The sequence below is a fragment of the Hevea brasiliensis genome, chromosome 18 (genome assembly GCF_030052815.1).
Source record: "Hevea brasiliensis isolate MT/VB/25A 57/8 chromosome 18, ASM3005281v1, whole genome shotgun sequence".
Lineage (NCBI taxonomy): Eukaryota > Viridiplantae > Streptophyta > Magnoliopsida > Malpighiales > Euphorbiaceae > Hevea > Hevea brasiliensis.
In genome coordinates, this window is record NC_079510.1 from 46,535,614 (window position 1) to 46,550,508 (window position 14,895).

A 14,895-nucleotide genomic window follows, 5' to 3' on the forward strand; every position below is an offset into this window, starting at 1 on the left:
TTGGTGCTCCTAGTTGCACTGTTCCATTGGTCAATCTACTGTTAGAATTTGGCAAACCTTCCTTCATAGAAAATGTTCCTTATTGTCTTAAGTGTATTATTATTTTTGGATCACCCCAATTGGAGTTTTGTAGCTCAAGTTATAGCCAAAATACAGTTACTGTTCACGTGCACTATTCATACTGCTATTTTGGTTCTGGCAGATTTTTTATCCAACTTCGTTCAGTAATTTGATCAAGTTAAGTCCATAATTTGGTCTAATTTCCGTCATACAAAATGTTCTTCTATGTCTTAGGTTTCCATCGGTTCAAGAATCGCCTAAATCGGAGTTTTCTAGAGAGAGTTATAGCCATTGGAACTTTACTATTCAAATAGAAATCTGCAGTTTTGCAGGTTCAGTAACTCAACTTTGCTCAATAATTTGATTAGGTTAATGGCATAATTTGGGTTAGTGTTCTTCATGAAAGTTTTAGATCTATATCTTATCTAATTACTGGTAAAATTTCAGGTCATTTTGACCTGCCTAACTCGAGTTATGACCAAATGAACAAATACTGTTTATTTGGTCAGTTTATCTTGATGTGATGCTCTTAACCAACTTTGGTCAATTGGTTCACTAGGTTTTGGTCAGTTTTTGGGCATGGTTCCTTAATGAAAATTGTGTCATTTTATGTCTATTTTCATCCCCAATTGGTGGCATATCAATTGGACTTGTAAAATTTCCGTTTTGGTCCTTCAAAGTTGGCTTGGTCATGCTGCCAGCAGCATGACCATTTACCCTACGAATTTGACTTCCATTCTAACAATTCAAACACAACTCATTTGGTCACAATTGACCATTTTTCAGTTCACAATAGGTCAAACATTCCATTTACTCATTTCTTGCATTTTTGGTTCACAAACCCTATGTCCCAAAACCCTAACTTACTAAATTATTGTATTTAACTACATTTATGCATTTCCATCTTACTACCATACTCATACAAGCTTACTAACACCTTTAATTCATTCAAAATACATCAAACTCTCATACATCCATGGCTGGCTGAAATTTCAGTAATGGTCCCTCACAAATTTTTTTTTATTTCATTTTAAACATATTACAAGTTAATCAAGCTATAAACACAACTACTAAATCTCAAACTTACAAATGGATGTGCTTACCTCACTTGAATTTGAATTCTCTAGTTTCTTTCCTCTTTTCTTCTTTTTTTGATGATCAATCTCCTTTTCAAGTGACTAAAACAAGTTTTTATGGGTGAATTTGGGGTAAGGTAAGATCAAATGGGTGTTTAAAAGCTTGAAGCAAGCTTTAATGGGGTTTCACTAATGGTGAGATGAGGGAGAGGGTTTCGGCTAGCTTGAGGAAGATGAGGGAAATGATTTTTTTCTTTTCTTTATTTTGGATATTTAACCTTTAATTGACTTAGTCAAAATATTAAGTAAATGAAAATTATTTATGACCTCATAGGTGATGTCACCTTGATGATGTCACTACTCTTTTTACTTTTTCATTTTTCTCTTTTTTTTCATATTTTTCTATTAGTTCTTTAATTTAATTATCGATTTCGAAATTTTCTTTTCTCCGATTTTATTTGACAGTTAGGTCAGGAGTCAGCTCTCGGGGTCAATTGACCAAATTGCCCCTCGCCGGTTCATCCCGGTTTGTAAATAATCCAATATTTCTTCCGGCTCCCTAACCTAATTATTTGACTGGCTTAACAGTTCTTTTTCGTGATTTTCTCTTTTTCACTGTGTTCATAAGGGTCCTAAGGACCGCGGCGTCACATTTTACGGTTTGAAATTTGAGTTTAAAACGACTTCGCAGTCGTTCCCGAGGAGGTCACTCATCGCTGTGACTCTTGGCTCGTTTAACTTCTTATGTTCTATTTTTCTTGTTTTTACTTATCTAATTGGACATCACTAATTATTTGTGTTTATGGCTTCTCCAATTGTCTTAAGTATGGTTCTAATCTCCTTAATTGTCCAGACTGACACCGGTCACCGAAATAATGAAATATACCAGGCTATACAAATGGGCTGTTACAAATCTAGAGGTAGCATAAAAAGCTATTCTTAAGAATAGCCTACAAAGAGCTAAAAAGACTAAAATACAAATTTAGTAATTTCATTTGCATAAGATTTGTAAAACCATCAAGGAGTTTATTCAAAGCAACAATAGAATTTTGGCAAATAACGTTCATAGAGCAATCAAGGAGAACAATCTAAATTAATGAGGAATGGTATTATAATCATATGGCAGCTAAAAATAGGAAATCAATATTTTGTTCATGTGAACAGTAAATCACAATCTCAAGCATCAAGGTTATCATGCATGCCTAATTCTTTCTTAATGAAATTAAACCTATCCTCACACAAAGGTTTTGTAAAGATATAAGCTAATTGGTGATGTGTATTAACAAACTCAAGAACAACATCACCGTTCAATACATGATCACGTATAAAATGATGTCTAATGTCTATATGCTTGGTTTTAGAATATTGTATGGGATTCTTAGTCAAATTGATTGCACTTGTGTTATCACATTTAATAGGAATGTGATCAAGAGATACTTTGAAGTCTCTCAATTATTGCTTAATCCAAAGTATTTGGCTACAACAAAGATCCGCAACCACATATTCGGCTTCGGCTGTGGAAAGTATAATCGAGTTTTGTTTCTTGCTACACCAAGAAACTAAAGAGTGTCCTAGGAGTTGACAAGTACCTGAGGTACTCTTCCTATTAAGGATACTTCCAGCAAAGTCCGCATCCAAGTAGGAACATAAATCAAAGGATGCATTTCTAGGATACCATATACCTAAATGCAATGTACCATTCAAGTATTTGAGAATACGTTTAACAGCATGCAAATAAGACTCTTTAGGACATGATTGAAAATGTGCACATAAATATACGAAAAACATAATGTCCATTCTACTAGCTGTGAAATATAAGAGACTACCAATCATACCTCTATAGAGCTTTTCATCAACCATTTTTCCTTTTTCATCCTTGTCAAGTTTGATGTTTGTGCTCATTGGAGTTCTACTTGGCTTGCTATTCTGCATTCCAAACCTCTTGATCAATTCTTTGGTGTACTTGGCTTGGTTGATGAAGATGCCGTCCTTAGCTTGCTTGATTTAAAGCCCAAGGAAGAACTTGAGTTCTCCCATCATGCTCATCTCAAACTCACTCTTCATGGTATTAGCAAATTCTTCACACAAACACTCATTAGTAGCACTAAATATAATATTATCAATATATATTTGTACTACAAGGATGTCATTTACATGATTTTTAACAAAAAGAGTTGTATCAACTTTTCCTTTTAAAAAACCATTTTGCAAAAGAAAGTTACTAAGCCTTTCATACCAAGCTCTAGGAGCTTGTTTCAAATCATACAAGGCTCTAGTCAATTTAAGAACATGGTTTAAAAACTCATGATTTTCAAAACCAAGAGGTTGCTCAACATATACCTCCTCATCAATTAAACCATTTAGAAAAGCACTTTTAACATCCATTTGAAAAAGCTTAAAATTCATGTTTGATGCATATGCAAGCAAGATTCTAATGGCTTCTAATCTAGCTACGAAGGCAAAGGTTTCATCATAATCAATGCCCTCTTCTTGGTTATAGCCTTTGGCTACTAACCTAGCTTTATTCCTAGTTATGTTTCCATCCTCATCTAATTCGTTTCTAAACACCCATTTGGTGTTTATGGATGGATGGTCCTTTGGCCTAGGAACTAAGATCCAAACCTTATTCTTTGCAAACTGATTGAGCTCCTCTTGCATTGCCAGTACCCAACTCTCATCATTAATGGCCTCATCTATGCTCCTAGGTTCTATATGAGAAATGAATGCAAGGTTATTATATATATTTCTAAGCGAGGATCTAGTTGTTACCCCTTTTAATGTATTACCAATGATTAGGTCTTTAGGATGATCCTTCTTGAATGTCTAATTTTTGGGTAGATCTTATTGAACTTGTTGATATGGAACTGGTTGACCTTGTTGCTCTTGAAGCTCAACTTGATCAACTCCCAAGTCCTTCAAGGGATCTTTCATGTGTTGATCTTGAATTCCATTAGATTGAGGATCTTCAAGAGTCAACTCATCAAGATTACCTACAATATCATTATCATAAGAAATATCCTTTCTAGGACCAAAGGGGTTAGCGTCATCAAATACAACATGCATTGACTCCTCTTATTGAAGACTCTATATGCTTTACTAGATGTAGAGTACCCCAATAAGATACTTTCATTAGTTTTGGAGCTAAATTTATCTAAATTATCTTTGGTATTCAAAATGAATCATTTACAACCAAAAACTTTAAAATAATCTATTTTAGGTTTCTTGCCATTCCATAGCTCATAAGGGTTTTCTTCAAAATAAGTTTAATCAAAACTCTATTTGAAACATAACAAGCCGTATTAATGGCTTCCACCCAAAAATAAGTAGGCAAATTATATTCATTTAACATAGTCCTCCCCATGTCTAAAAGAGTTCTATTTTTTCTTTCAATAACACCATTTTGTTGGGGAGTCCTAGGAGAAGAAAATTTGTGAATGATCCCTAGTGAGTTATAAAACTTATCAAATTTCTCATTTTCAAATTCTCTACCATGATCACTCCTAATAAAAGAGATTTGAAAACCTTTTCATTTTGAACCCTTTTTGAAAATCTCTCAAAAATATCAAAACATTCATCCTTATGAGCAAGGAATACAACCCAAGTATACCTAGAGTAGTCATCAACAATCATCAAGGCATAATATGCACCACTTAAACTAGCTAATCTAGTAGGACCAAACAAATCCATATGCAATAGTTGAAGGGGTCTAGAAGTAAATACCTTATGAATAGATTTAAAAGAGCTCTTGACTTGCTTACCCATTTGGCATGCATTACACACCTTGTCCTTTTGAAACTTGATCTTTGGCAGCCTATCAACTAGCTCATCCTTGTTCAAGTTTGCAAGAAGGTCCATGCTAGCATGTGCAAGCCTTCTATGCCAAGTCGAAGAGTCATTACTAATAAAAACAAAATACTTGACATCTTTGTTAGAAAAAACATGCAAATCAATAACATAAATATTTTCAATTCTTTCATCAATAAACAATATTTTGTTATCACTCATCCTAGACACAAAGCAAAATTTGGACTCAAAATTAACTCTACAGCCCTTATCACATAATTAACTAATACTAAGCAAATTATGTTTTAAACTATCTATCACACCTTACCCCTCTGTAAGGCATAACATGATCCCATAGAATACCTAATGAACTATCGAACTTCACCCACCGATAACTCATTAAGTACCCTACAAGGGATTTTAAAATAATTTTCTTACTTTTATAAGTGGTGAGCATTTTCTAATAGGTATTAAAACATTTAATTAAGGTTGAAAACTAGTTAAAATTTTTGGCCCATTTTATTTTTCCGTAATTTTTATAGAAATTTTGGCAGAGTGCCGTCTGTATTTTGAGAAAACAGTTCTTCAAATGCCTGAAAAAAAGCACTTCCAATAATTTGTCTCAACAACTTCTTCAAATTCACAACCATCCCAATCAATTTCAACATCATTTATCAAGTTCCAAAAATTTAAATCCATAATTTCCAATATTCAACACTCATCAAAATACCATTAATCAATTTTATTCAATTTTAAGCAAAATACTTCCATTCATATTTCATTAAAGATAAAACAATTTATATACATCATTATAAAAATTTACACTAAGAGAAATTCAAATTAAAATTTATTACAAACTTTATACAAACTGCTCAAGACCAGTTTTACATATCCATACCTTTACATACATTACATACATCAAAATAATTTTTTTTACAGTTAGGGTATAAAATATACCCGATAACTCCAAGCAAGTAGCTCCTCTAGTCTCTAAATCTGCGACAGCAATAACAGCCATCGCTGAGTACTAGGACTCAGTGGTGCACAACATACTAAAATAATCTTTATGCAGAATTTAAATCATATTTATTCAAAAATTGGACTGAACATGAGAATTAAATACAAAACATGAATTATGAGATTTTAATCCAAACAATTTCATTTCGAAGTGTCAAAACCAATTTCATAAAACCCACAGTTATATCATGCCATTCGAAACAAATATAATCTTAATAGCCAGAGGCTAAGGAGAAGTCACATCACAAGGCTAGCTAGCTCAAATATATGGATATCCATTCAATTTCTTCTTCTACTGGCACACACCTCAACACTTCAGCCAGAGAAGGAATCAAAATTCGAAACTGATTACCTCTACTAGTCATGCTAATGAGGTGTTCAAATATATGGTCATGACACTGTGGTTTCAAAACTTATCTTAACAATTTACTAAACATTGCCATTTCAAATATACACAAATAACTTTCAACAATTTAAATCAAAAGCATAATAAATATTTCATCACAATGATGTCACAATTCAATATTTCAAATTATTCAAAACAATATGCAGAAGAGAATTTACAGAAATTCTATGTTGTGCACAAACCTTATATGAGTTGCCTTTTGGCCTTGACTCGACACTTCGGGTTCCTTCTCGGTATTCTTTTCTACTGAAACACACAGTTTTATAATGTTTCAGTACCATAACTTAGCATAAATCCGAAAATAAATTTAAATTCACTTTTACCTAGCTCTAATGTGCTAAACTTGACGTTCTTTAAAATTTGTGTTTTGGGGTTACTATTCACGATACTATTCAAGTCAATTTGTTGACTTTCTAAGGCTTAATAGGTATGGGAATTCCAACTTCACCCACATACCACATTTTGGTCACTAAATTTGTTGGTTTTGGTTGTTTACTCAAATTCTAAGTCTTTTAGGCAAATTTGCAAATTTTCAGTTTTGGTGTCTTAAGTTGCACTGTTCCATTGGTTATTTTTCTGTTAGAATTTGGCAAAACTTTCTTCATAGAAAATATTCCCTATTGTCTTAACTTTATTCTCCTTTTTGAATCACTCCAATTGGAGTTTTGTAGCTCAAGTTATAGCCATTTGAATCATGGCTGCTGGATTGAACTTAACCCAGATTTCTGGGCACCAAACTGGTTCTGGCAGTTTTAGGTCACCAATTTTGGGTGGCCAAATGACTTGGTTAAGGGCATAATTTGGGTTTGTATTCTCCATGAAAGTTTTAGGTCTATATCTCAGCTATCCATTGGTAAAATTTCAGGTCATTTAGACCTGCCTAGCCCAAGTTATGGCCAAATGAACAAATATTGTTCATTTGGTCATTTTTATACAGGTCAGACTGCAGAAATCCGGATTTGGTCAATTTGTTCACTAGGTTTTGGTCACTTTTTGGGTATGATTCCTAAATGAAAATTGTGCCATTTTGTGTCTATTTTCATTTTCACTTAGTCTCATACCAATTGGACTTGTAAATTTTCAGTTTTGGTCTTTCAAAGGGACCTTGGTCCTACTGCCTGTAGCATGGCCATTTTCAGTCCGAATTTAAACTCACTTCTAATACTTCCAACACATCTCAATTGGTCACAAATGACCATTTTTCATCTCAAACAAGGTCAGACACAACATTTGACCCATTCTCATATTTTTCCTGCAAAACCCTAGATGCCAAAACCCTAGTTCATGCCATTTGTTGCATTTAGCTAATTAAACACCTATAAACATGCTTCCTTAACCCATTCAAGCTTACCCACTCTACTAATTCAATCAAAACACATGTATACACCATCAAACCCTAGCTAGCTAAAATTCAACTTTGGTCCCTCAATAAAAATTTTCTTTTCATTTAAGCATATTTCCAAGTTCATTCAATCATAAACACATGTATTAAACTCAAAATTCCAAAGTAAATAGCTTACCTCAACTTTGAAGTTCAATAACCCAATTTCTTCTTTCTTTTCTTTTTTCTTTCTTGCTCAATCTCCTCTTCTAGTTGTCAAAGCAAGTTTTAATTAAGGGGCTTGCAATTTCTATGGCTAAAGTTTGATTTCTTCAAGCTTAAAAATGAGCTTTCATTGAGTATTTTGTAAGGGAGAGGGTGTGAGAGAGAGAGAAACGGAAATTGAGGAAGAAGATGATTTTTTTTTTGTTTTTTTTTCTTTTCTTTATGCTTTTAGTCTTATGGAAGACCAAAAAATCAAATTAATTAAATTTATTAATTATAATATTTATGGCATCATGCATGATGTCATTTCTTTTCACCTTTTTCATTTTCTTTTTTTTTCTATTTATTTTTCTATTAGTTTTTTAATTTAATTTCCGATTCCAAAATTTTCTTTTCTCTAATTTTATTTGATAGTTAGGTCAGGAGTCAGTTCTTGGGGTCAATTGACCAAATTGCCCCTCGCCAGTTCAACCCGGTTTGCAAATAATTCAATATTTTTTCCAGCTCCCTCTCCTAATTATTTGACTGGCTTAACAGTTCTTTTTCATGATTTTCTCTTTTCCACTGTGTTCGCAATAGTCTTAAGGACCGCGGTGTCACATTTTACAGTTCGAAATTTGAGTTTAAATTGACTTCGCAGTCCTTCCCGAGAAGGTCACCCATCGTTGTGACTCTCGACTCATTTAACTTCTTATGTTCTGTTTTTCTTATTTATACTTAACTAATTGACAATTACTAATTATTTGGGCTTATGGCTTATCTAGTTATCTTAGATGTGTTTCTAATCCCCTTAATTGTCCGGACCGACACCGGTCACCGAAATAGTGAAATATACCAGGATATACAAATAGGGGTGTTACACCATCAACCAAAAGCACTTTGTCAAAAATAGGGGAATTTTCCTTACCAACCATACCTATTCCCACAATTTTACCTTTACCATTATCACCAAAAGTCACTTGCCCACCTCCATTTTTCTTTTTAAGTGAAAGGAAGAGATTGGCATTTCTGGTCATGTGTCTTAAACATCCACTATCCAAGTACCACTTGCTTTCAAGCTTTGAGGATTTCAAGCACACCTACACATGATAATTCAATTTACTTTCGGTGCCCAAATGTACTTGAATCCTTGAGGGTTAGTAGTTTCATCATTAAAATCAAATATTCCATCATATCCAAGATGGATTTTCCTAATAGCACACCTATAGTTGGTGTGACCAATCTTACCACAATAGTGACAATGTCCATTGAACCTTCTATGTGTATGAGGGTGAGCAAATGGTCTCATATGACCAATCTTTTTATGTCCATTATGTGAATGTGAGTATGAGGCATGGTGAGTGTGATGATAGTTATGAGGCCTAGTAGCATGTCCCCTATGAAGGTTTGGCCTAGATGCAACTCTTTTGGATGTATATGTCCTACTTACATTTTGTCTGGAAGCATATTGATGAATTGAGATCTTTCTAGTTTCATTTCCCCTAGATGTCTTTAGTTCTTGTCCTCTAGGATTAGAAACCTTTAGGCTAGGCATTTGAGGACTAGGCTCATTAGAACTAGATGCTTTAATAAAGACGGTCTTGGAAGGAGGTGCTTGGGCAAATTTACTATAGCCAAGTCCATACTTAATGCTAGGAGACCTTTGAGAGTCCAAAATTGCATCAAGTTTGTCCTTTCCTTTAGCAAATTTGGAAAGAGAAGTTTTTAGCTCAATAATTTCATTTTTCAATTTTTCATTTTCTAATGAGAGCTCATCTAATGATTTTTGCATATCATCCCCTAAAGGTTTATCATCCTTAGTTAAGGTCTCATTTTCCTTCCTCAAACTAACTAGTTCTTTTTTTAAGAGCTTGTTTTTCTTATAACTCAACTCAAGTTCATCATTCATAACTTCAAGTGCATTAACTAGTTCATCATAAGAAAATTCAACAACATCATCATTTAAAGTTACCTCATTGGAGCTTTCCTCCATTGCCATGAAGCACATTTGGGCAACTTGATCACCAATCTCCTCATCTTCAGAGTCACTTGATTCATCCCATGTTGCTTTAAGTGCCTTCGTCTTGAACTTTTTGAAAAGCTTCTTCAATTTGGGACAATCCACTCTAATGTGACCCAGCTTGTTGCATTCAAAGCATATGGGAGGATCCCTCTTGCTACTTTCACCCTTGTCCTTCTTAAAGATCCTTTTTGGGATGAACTTCTTATTTTCGAAGAACATCTTCCTTATTCTCCTTGTCACTAGAGCCAATTCTTCCTCATCAAACTCATCATCTTCATCACTTGAGTTTTCAGAAGATACTTTAAAGGCAATGGTCTTTTTGGCTTTGTTAGGTTCCTCCACTTGCTCTCTTTTGAGGGTCATCTCATAGTCAATGAGATTTCCTAAGAGCTCATCAAGTTATACCTTGCTTAAGTCCTTGGAATCCTTTAATAAAGTTACTTTGGGTAGCCACTCCTTAGGAAGACTTCTTAAAATCTTCTTTACTAGCTCCTCATTTGTGAATGTCTTTCCAAGGGATTTAATTCCTCCTTTAATCTCCACAAATCTATCATACATCTCACTTATGGTTTCATCTGTCTTCATCTTGAATAATTCATATTGATAGATGAGGGAATCCATCTTATTCTCCTTTACTTGACTAGTACCCTCATGAGTAATCACCAAGGCATCCCAAATTTCTTTTGCAGTAGACTTCATACACACTTTATTATATTCACTTATATTTAATGCACAAAATAGAACTTGAATAGCCTTATCATTTAAAGCCAATCTTCTTTTCTCTTGCTCACTCCATTCACCGTTATGTTTAGCTACATGCACACCATCCACAATTTTAGTTGGGGTGAATGGCCCATTTTCTACAACATCCCACAAGTCAACCCCTTCTGATTTAAGGAAATAATATATCCTATTTTTCCAATACAAGAAGTCATTACCATCAAAGAAAGGAGTTCTTACCACCGATAGACCTTTTTGTGCGTTGAGGTTTGCCATTGATCTTTACTCCAAGATAATTAAATCTTATAGAATGAAGACTAGCTCTGATACCACTTATTGTCCCTTGTAGCAACCCAAGATGAGGGTGAATTAGGTTCTAATTGCAAAATTAAAGATTAAAAGAAATTTAAACACAAAGAAGAATAAAGGAAGAATGATGACACAAGAGATTTATAAAGGTTCGGCTATCCCAAGCCTACTTCCTCTCTTCAAGGCCCTCCTTGAGAGTCAACTCCAGTAAAATTCTTCTTTAGGTGAAGAATAAACCCCTTACAATCATCACAAGAGTAAACCCTTGCTCTTTTATAAATCTCTTTACACTCAATAGCTATTTAAAGCTCTATCACACTCAAAATTACAATAAGTACTCACAATAATCTTGAATAAACTCTCAGAACAAAGAATTTACAACTCAAATATCAAGTTCTCAACATTAACTATGGTAGCTCAAGTTTTAGAGAGAGAGAATAAAGAAAATCTTTAGAACACAATAAATTTCCAAAAATATTATTGTTAAAAACTTGTTTTCAGTCGTAAATGGTGCCTATTTATAGTTTTTGCAAGAAAATAATCGTTGGGGGTGCATTAAATGCTACACTAGCCGTTCAACCACCCAAAACTCTGTTTTGTCGAGTTGCAAAAACCCAGGTTCGGCTGCCGAAGTTATTTACTTCGGTTGCCGAAGGTTGAAGCGCCAAAAAATAGCTTTTAAAAAGTCACTTTTGGTTGCTAAAGTTCCCACTTTCGGCTGCCGGAGTGCTCTATGGATAAAATGGCTTTTAATGCTCAAAAATCATAATTTAAAGAGTGAATTTCGACAGCCGAACTTCTCACTTTCGGCTGCCAAAGTGCTCTCTAGACAGAAAGTGTCAAAAAGGCACTTAGGCTTCAGAAATGCGTAACTTTTTGACCGGAACTCGGATTTTCAATCCTTTTGAACCGTTGGAAAGCTAATTTGATAAAATTTTCAATGAAAACACTTTCATAAACATATTTGCATTTCCCAAATGTGAAATTTTCATTTTACTCTCCCTTGGTCAAGAAAAAGTTACAAGTAAAGATACTAAGAAATTAAGAGTTTAAAAACTCATAACTTTTTGATCTAAACTCGAATTTTTGATCTGTTTGAACCATTGAAAAGCTAATTCAATGTATTTTGCAACTAAAATACTTTTCAAAATTAATTTTACATTTTTGAAAATTTTATTTAATTTTTCCTTGATAAAGAATTAGGTGAAAAATAAATTGAACAAGATATTCTTAGTACTACCTAAATTTGAGCCAATATAATTAATTAAATGAGATTTACAAGATATATAATAAATAAAAGTTACATTGTAGGGTCTCATAAATATTTGTTTTCTTATCTTACTCTTTCTTAATCTTGATTCGAAGTAATTTGACAATTTTAAATCTAGTGCCTACAAACTCAACACAAATACTTTTAAAATATATTAACAGCACATTAATTATTTATTATCATCAAAATATGGGTTAAAACACTTAGGTCTAATATTATATATCTCATCATTTTTGTGGATTAGGTTCCACTCAACGAAGCTTAACATTATCTAAAAATTTTCAAGATATTAATATATTATATTGATATAAGGAAATATACTTTTAAATTTATTAAAAAAAATCAATTTCAATATATTTTTAAATTTATTAAAAAAAATCAATTTCAATATATATTGAAATTGATTTTTTTTTTATAAATTTAAAAGTATATTTCCTTATATCAATATAATATATTAATAATTTGAAAATTTTTAGATAATGTTAAGCTTCGTTGAGTGGAACCTAATCCACAAAAATGATGAAAGGGTAAATAGTAAAAGGAGGTGATAAATCGCTAAGAAAATGAAGAGAGAGTATCCAATCGTCCATGTGGAGGCTGATAAATGGTTGGAATTTGTCGTCATCGCTGACGAGTTCACACGTAGACTTTAAACAACTCGCAATCAGAAACGTGGTTTTGGTGTGAAATAGTATAGTAGTACACTTTGTCAAACCACATGCATCTCATCCTCTTTCTTTATTAATTGCAATTAATCGCGTTTTTGTTTCCAGTGGTAGCGACTTTGGAAATGCCTTTCTTAGCACTTAATATATTTCTTTAAAATAGAATTTTTAATCCTCTATTATGCTATCTTGACGTGTGCCAACCGGCGACATTTTACTATTTTCTGTATTATTAAATTCCGATTCTTTATAAAAAAAAAATAGATTCAATTAAAAAAATTTTGAAAAATTATTTTATTAACAATTTAATTTATTTTTTTTTTTAAAAACCCATCAGAAACATCTCAATCAAACACTATTATTATGTTTTTAAAGATAATGTGCCCTCAGGCACATGAATTTTGACTTAAAAAAAATCTTCTAGAGTGGGGCTCTCCTTCTCTTTAAATTATTTTTCTTTTATATTTTTTTTTCCTTTGATTTTATCTTTAATAATGTATTTTCACCGATAACAACAGTTTCTTTATATATTCATTTTAAGATTTATGTTTATTTAAAATAAATTTTAAATATATCTTTTTAAATTTATTATTATTAATAGATTTTGATTAAATAAATTTTAAAATTTATTATTAGTGATAGATTTTAAATTTTATGGTGTTCTTTATCTTTTCATGAAACTTTTATATGTTTTTATTATTGAAATATTTTATTTTCTTCAAAAGTGTACTTTATAAAGTGTAAATCTTCTTTTCCATATAAGATCTAAATTTTGAAGCAATTTAGAAGATAATGGAGTAAAAGTGGAGCGTACAATCTATGCGTGAGTGATTAATTTTATTTATATAAAATTATAATATATTAATTTATATTTTTATTTATATACTATTTTTAATTAATAATTTTTTTTCATTTCTATATATAAAAAAAAAAAAGGATAGTGCATCCTCATATGGAAAATAATTAATTTTTTATTCCCATAAAGAGTTAAGTTTAAGAAAACTCTTTTAAAAAAAAATAGTTTTTATTAAATGGGATATAATATAATTTTGAAGTAAAAAATTTTGTATTACTATATTTTTATATAAATACATGTAAAATAAATTATTTATATAAATAATAATTATTATTATTGTTATATTAATTTAAAAGATCTAATAATATTAATAAAATACTTAAGTTATTAATCAACGAGAACCGTGCTCCATCTAGTGAATATAACTTCATGATCTTTCGATAAATTCAATCTAATAATTATTAAATTTTTAATTTTATATTAATTAAAAAGAAAATTTACATCTCGTATTATACTCTTATTAAAAGATAAGCACAATGACTCCATAATATAGATAAAAAAACAGATCATCACAAAAATTAAAGGAGTAAAATGATTATCCCAAAGTAAATCATCATTAAATTATGATTTCAAAGCAAATCATTATTTTGACTCAAAATAATTTATAATCAATGGTTTAACTTGAATTTAATTTAATTTAACTTTTTTAATGTAAAATATTTAACAAATAACTCAAATTAATCTACAATTTATCTTAAACTTACATGTAAAAAACCATTATTCAAGATTATATGCTAAGTCAGTCCAAATCTAAATGATACAAACCTATATATACCCAAGCTGGCTGCTTGCCACCTCTGATTATAAGTTTTTTTTTTTTAAATCAATAAATAATTAATGTCTCAAATCCTCCTAACAAAATAAAATATTTTATTTGAAATTCATAAATTCATCAATATCATTTTTTTTTCCCTTCTCAGAGAGCAGGTTCAATGCCTAACAAAAACAAACCGCCAAAAGAAAAAGAACACATGCATAGAGTCTGTCGGAAATTAAAAAATCTATGAAAAGACATCCAAACCTAAGAAAGAATTCAAGAAAGTTAACAAAGGATATAAATGGATTATCGTTAAAATTATAATAATTTTAATAAAATTTTTATTTTTGTATAATTTACATATATTTATATTTTATATAATTAATTTGAGATTTTGAAAAATCAATTCACTTACAGATTGATTTACC

General features: G+C 31.6%; 1 protein-coding gene across 1 annotated transcript; it reads right to left on the reverse strand.

Moving 5' to 3' along the window:
• Positions 1–10,289: 10,289 nt before the first annotated feature.
• On the reverse strand, positions 10,290–10,886 carry LOC131175895 (uncharacterized). Its single transcript, XM_058140585.1, has one exon. The coding sequence runs from the start codon at positions 10,884–10,886 to the stop codon at positions 10,290–10,292; it is 597 nt and encodes a 198-aa protein (XP_057996568.1).
• Positions 10,887–14,895: the final 4,009 nt, after the last annotated feature.